General features: G+C 41.7%; 1 protein-coding gene and 1 pseudogene across 1 annotated transcript in view; one reads left to right on the forward strand and one right to left on the reverse strand.

Annotated features, from left to right (window-relative positions):
* Positions 1-2018: 2018 nt before the first annotated feature.
* Positions 2019-2320, forward strand: LOC105540539 (annotated as a pseudogene).
* Positions 2321-3557: 1237 nt separating this feature from the next.
* The window catches only part of PHAX (phosphorylated adaptor for RNA export), a 26826-nt gene continuing 24437 nt past the window's right edge, over positions 3558-5946 (reverse strand). The window contains exons 5-6 of the mRNA XM_011981206.1: positions 4437-5390; positions 3558-4246 (exon numbers count right to left, since the gene is read on the reverse strand). Of these exons, the coding sequence (XP_011836596.1) occupies positions 5121-5390 (270 nt within the window). The 3' untranslated portion in view covers positions 3558-4246; positions 4437-5120. The remainder of the gene's footprint in view (positions 4247-4436; positions 5391-5946) is intronic.

Raw genomic sequence — 5946 nt, forward strand, 5'->3', positions numbered from 1 at the left:
AAAAAAAAAAAAAAAAAAATCGCTTCAAATTAACATTCTTTATTGGTCCATGGCTGATTTTCCTCTTTATATATTGCGCATGCCACCTACAGTCAACTGATTTTCAACAAAGGTGCCAAGAACACACATGAGGGAAAAGACAGTCTTTTCAATACACGGTGCTGGGGAAATTGAACATCCCCATGAAGAAGAATGAGACTAGACTCCTACCTCTTACCATACACAAAAATCAACTCAAAATGGATTAGGATTAAATGTAGCTTGAAATTACAAAACTACTAGAAAACATACGGAAATAGTCTACAACATTGGGCTGGGCAAGGTTTTTTTGTTTGTTTTTTTGTTTTTTCTGAGACAGGGAGGTTCTCTGTCACTCAAGGTTGAGTGCAGTGGCGCAATCACTGCTCCCTGCAGCCTCAACCTCAATCAATCGTGGGCACAGGTGAGCTTCCCACCCCAACCTCCCGAGTAGCTGGGACCACAGGTGTGCACCACTATGCCTGGCTAATTTTTAATTTTTTTGTAGAGATGGGGTTTTGCCATGTTCCCAGGCTGGTCTTGAACTCCTATGCTTATGTGATTCACCCACCCTAGCCTCCCAAAGTGCTGGGATTACAGGTGTGAGCCACTTCGCCTGGCCCAAGGATTTTTAAAATAAGACCTCAGCAAAACAGGCCAATAGCAAAAATAAACACATGGGATTACATCAAACTGACAGACTTTTGCACAGCAAAGGAAACAGGAGTGATGAGACAACCTACAGAATGGGATGAAACATCTGCAAAATATGTACCCGACAAGGGGTTAAAAACCAGACTATATAAAGAACAGTGAAAAATGACCAATCTGATTTAAAACTGGGTAAAAGGACTGGGTGTGGTGGCTCACGCCTATAATCCCAGCACTTTGGGAGGCTGAGGCAGGAGGATTGCTTGAGCCCAGGAGTTCGAGACCAGTGTGGTGTTAGGCATGGTGGATCCTCACGCAGGAAGGTCACTTGAGCCCCGAAGGTCGAGGCTGCAGTGAGCCATGACTGTGCCACTGCACTCCCAGCCCAGGCAACACAGCAAGACCCTGTCTCAAAAGGTAAAAGATCTTAGTAGGCATTTCTCAAAAGAATGCATGCAAAGGTCAAGTACATGAAAAAATGCTCAAATCACTATATACTGCACAACTGATACGTGTCCCATTTATGTTTCACCATCTATTACATTCAGCTCGAGTGTAAATCCAATTTGTCTAAACCCAAATCAATCCAGCCTATTTTATTTCCTAAGATTTGTCATATTGCAGAATATTTTAGATTATGAAAACTGATTTTAATAAAGGTTACAAGTGAGGATAAATGCTTAAACTACTAAAACAGAGAGATGGAGGGTTATTAGTGTAAGTCCTACCCACTGGCAAGTAGGAAAAATATTAATATTAGGCTAAGCAGGAAGAATTACTGCAAGACATGCTGGTTTGATGAGAGCATAAACTAAATGAATACATACCTAAGAACAGTTTGCACATCTTCATTTGGATAGCCAGAAAGGTTCAGAAAGAGTCATCTTAGATACATTTTTATTTTATTTTTGGAGCCAGAGTCTTGCTCTGTGCCCAGTCTGGAGTGCAGTGGCATGATCTCCATTCACTGCAACCTCCTCCTCCCAGGTTCAAGCAATTCTCCTGCCTCAGACTCCCGAGTAGCTGGGACCACAGGCACATGCTGCCATGCCTGGCCGATTTTTTGTATTTTAGTAGAGATGGGTTTTCACCGTGTTGTCCAGGCTGGTCTCGAACCCCTGAGCTCAGGCAATCCGTCTGCCTCGGCCTCCCAGTGTTAGAATTACAGGCGTGAACCACCATGCCCGGCTGATAAATTTTTAAAGAAACTTAAAAACTCCCCTTTCCTCAGCTGCTGCCAAGGTGCTTGGTCCTTCCAAGGAAGCTAAGGCCACACTGGGGTGAGAGCCTCACTTTATCCAGCGATTAGCACTGTGCCCAGCAGCGCCAACCCCACACATACCCGTGCCATGGCCTCCCTCTCCGAGCTTGCCTACATCTACTCGGCCCTCGTTCTGCATGATGATAAAATCAAAGCCCTCATTAAAGCAGCTGGTGTAAATGTTGAACCTTTCTGGCCTGGTGTGTTTGCAAATGCCCTAGCCAATGTCAGCATTGGGAACCCGATTTGCAATGTAAGGGCTGGTGGACCTGCAGTAGCTGGAGGTCCTGCCCACTCCACTGCTACTGCTTCAGTTGAAAAAAAGTGGAAGCAAAGAAAGAACAATCTGAGGAGTCTGATAAGGACATGGGCTTTGGTCTTTTTGACTAAACCTCTTTTATAGCATATTCAATAAAAACCTAAACTTTGAAAAAAAGAAATAAATAACCTTAAAAATTGAAGCACTGTTTTCTGTATGGCAGTAGGATGCAACACAAGCCAGAAATCTGAATGGTTTTCAAATGTCAAAGAAACAACTATTGGCCAGGTGTGGTGGCTCACACCTGTAATCCCAATACTTCGGGAGGCTGAGGCAGGTGGATCACCTGAGGTCAGGAGTTCAAGACCAGCCTGGCCAACATGGTGAAACTCCATCTCTACTAAAAATACAAAAAAATTAGCTGGGTGTGGTGGCGTGTGCTTGTAATCCCAGCCACTTGGGAGGCTGAGGCAGGAGAATCGCTTGACCCAGGAGGCAGAGGTTGCAGTGAGCTGATATCGCGTCATTGCACTCCAGCCTGGGCGACAAAAGTGAAAACTCCCTCTCAAAAAAAAAAAAAAAAAAAAAACTATTGATAAAAAACCAGGAAAGTGTGGAGAAGAAACAATCTTGACGAAGATAAAGTAGCTTCAGGCATCAATGCCCTTAAAAAGGCATAATTTTGCTAGAAAAATTGGCAATATTTATAATATGTGGCATTTGAGTATTCAGATTATCTTTCTTAATGTACTAATTCTAAAATCACCTCCCATAAATTGTTTTGAGTCAATATCCAGTTACCTTTTTAAAATATTTTTCTTGGTTATAGCAATTTTATGAAAAAACATTCAAGATTTAAAATTATAATCACTTGAAGCTCATTAAGGACTGCCAAAAATCTAATTTTATTTTTGCATTCTTTATAAATAAAAAGCAACCGATAACCACTTTCCTCTTAGATCCAACTTCAATGACCATATTCTCAGAACTACCGAAAGACTTCAAGTACATTGTCTGAAGGAATAGTTTATAATGGCTGAATTTTACATTTTTGCTTAACAAACAAAATTTCTGCTTAATATATCAAGCATATTTTTGCTTAATATATTTTTGTAAACTACAGTTAACTCTTGGAATGTCTAAACTACCTTTATTTTCTTCATTAATGAGTAATTTAAAACTTCATGCACATGTAATATTTCATTATTATTATGAGACAAAGTCTTGCTTTGTCGCCCAGGCTCGAGTGCAGTGGCATGATCTCGACTCACTGCAACCTCTGCCTCCCGGGTTCAAGCGATTTTCCTGCCTCAGCCTCCCAAGTAGCTGGATTACAGGCATGCACCACCATGCCTGGCTAATTTTTTCTATTTTTAGTTGAGATGGGGTTTCACCATGTTGGCCAGGCTGGTTTTCAACTCCTGACCTCAAATGATCCACCCATCTCAGCCTCCCAAAGTGCTGGGATTACAGGCATGAGCCACTGTGCCAGCATATGTAACATTTGAAATACCTAACTTCCTTAACATAAGGTAAAACAGCCTTAGGCAGGCTGCCACTGGGAATGTTTGTTTTTCTTTTTCTTTGTTAAACTACAGACAGGGTCTCACGATGTTGCCCAGGTTGGTCTCGAACTCCTGGGCTCAAGCAATCTTCCTCTCTTGGCCTCCCAAAGTGTTGGGATTACAGGTGTGTGTCACCATGCCCAGCTTGAAAATTTTTTTAAAGTATGTAGTAATACACAGGAGTAGATCACATTTAGTATATAACCAAGTTAATTAAGAAGTCAAAAAACATGTTAAATTTAAGAATAAGGCTGGATGCAGTGGCTCATGCTTGTAATCCCAGCACTTTGGGAGGCAGAGGTGGGCAGACCACTTGAGGCCAGGAGTTCAAGACCAGCCTGGACAACATGGCGAAAGTCTTTACTAAAAATACAAAAATTAGCTGGGCGTGGTGGTGCACACCTGTGATCCCAGCTACTCAGGAAGCTGAGGCACATGATCACTTGAACCTGGGAAATGGCAGCTGCAATAAGCCGAGATCATGCCACTGCACTCTAGCCTGGGCGACAGACTGAGACTCTTAAAAATTTCTGACATTTATTTACTTCTGGACAAACAAATGAGTGGGATGAATCATCAGTATACACCTCTTAACTGTATCTTTTTTTTTTTGAGACGGAGTCTCGCTCTGTCGCCCAGGCTGGAGTGCAGTGGTGCAATCTCAGTTCACTGCAACCTCTGCCTCCCGGGTTCAGGTGATTCTCCTGCCTCAGCCTCCCCACTAGCTCAGATTATAGGCATGCATAACCACGCCTGGCTAGTTTTTGTATTTTTAGTAGAAACAAAGTTTCACCATGTTGGCCTGGCTGGTCTCAAACTCCTGACCGCAAGTGATCCGCCTGCCTCAGCCACCCAAAGTGCTGGAATTACAAGCGTGAGTCACCGTGCCTGGCCAATGTTAGTTTTTATCCTTAAAATTGCCTGAGTTCTTAGAACACAGAAAAAACAAATTTGAATGCATTTGTAACAGCTTAATAATTTATATGTCCCACTATGATTTTACTGGAATGTTTTAAAGTCAAAGCATAATTCACTGCAAAGATAAACTTGAAAAAGCAAACTTTCGAATAGTATGTTATGACCTAGACAAAACTGATTATCAACTAGTAATACTCACAATTAGCACGTGCAACAGAATGAGAAATCAAATCCTGTGCTATATACTCTTAAGTATTGTCAGACATGAGATATCCTTAAATGTTCTATCAATTGCATTCCTTTCTGCACATACACCATTTTAAACAAAACAATTGTCTTTCCTCCAGATTCTCATGTTTATCAGTGCAAAACATTGCAATCTCAGTAAAAATGGTTTATTACAATGTTATTTTAGAAAGGCTTAGTCCTCAAACTGTCAAAAATGTACTTAAAAAATGTCCAAATCATGAGAATGATCAACTTCAATGGCTTCCTCTGCATCCAACTTGGCTTCTCCATGTCCTTCCTGTGACTCATCAAGAGAGGCCAAGGCCTCATTTGTATCACTTGCAAAAGTTTCTCGTGATGTATCATCATCCTCTTGAAAATTTAGACTTTTAATAGCTTGTTTCATCTTTTTTCCCAACACTTGTGTTCTCCTCTTCCTAGCAGCTTTTTTATTTTCGTATTCCTTTTGGTTTTCAATGTAGAAAATGTCCTGTAATAAAGGAACAACTTTAGTAAGCAAGAACTACCACGTATTAAAAGTTTATTCCATGCCTGTCCCTTTAAAATCATTATCTCCACTTCTTACCAAAAAGAAGCAAATATCATTAGGCTCCTTATTAAGATGGAGTTCAAGATATTAAGTAAGTACTCACTGCAAGTAAAGGTTGAACTGATTTAAACCCAGCCTAGTGCTAGGTTTAGGGCCTATGCTTATTCTACCATAACATATCATCTCTACAGTTAAAAATTTCCTAAAGGCTGGGCATGGTGGCTCATGCCTATAATTCCAGCACTTTGGGAGGCGGAGGTGGGTGGTTCACTTGAGGTCAGGAGTTGCAGACCAGCCTGGCCAACATGGTGAAACCCTGTCTGTACTAAAAATACAAAAATTAGCCAGGTGTGGTGGCATACATCTGTAGTCCCAGCTACTAGGGAGGCTGAGGCAGGAGGATCATTTGAACCCAGGAGACAGAGGTTGCAGTGAGCCGAGACTGCGCCACTGCACTCCAGCCTGGGTGGCAGAGCAAGACTGTGTCTCAAAAAAA

The sequence above is a fragment of the Mandrillus leucophaeus genome, unplaced genomic scaffold (genome assembly GCF_000951045.1).
Source record: "Mandrillus leucophaeus isolate KB7577 unplaced genomic scaffold, Mleu.le_1.0 Scaffold221, whole genome shotgun sequence".
NCBI classification, from domain to species: domain Eukaryota; kingdom Metazoa; phylum Chordata; class Mammalia; order Primates; family Cercopithecidae; genus Mandrillus; species Mandrillus leucophaeus.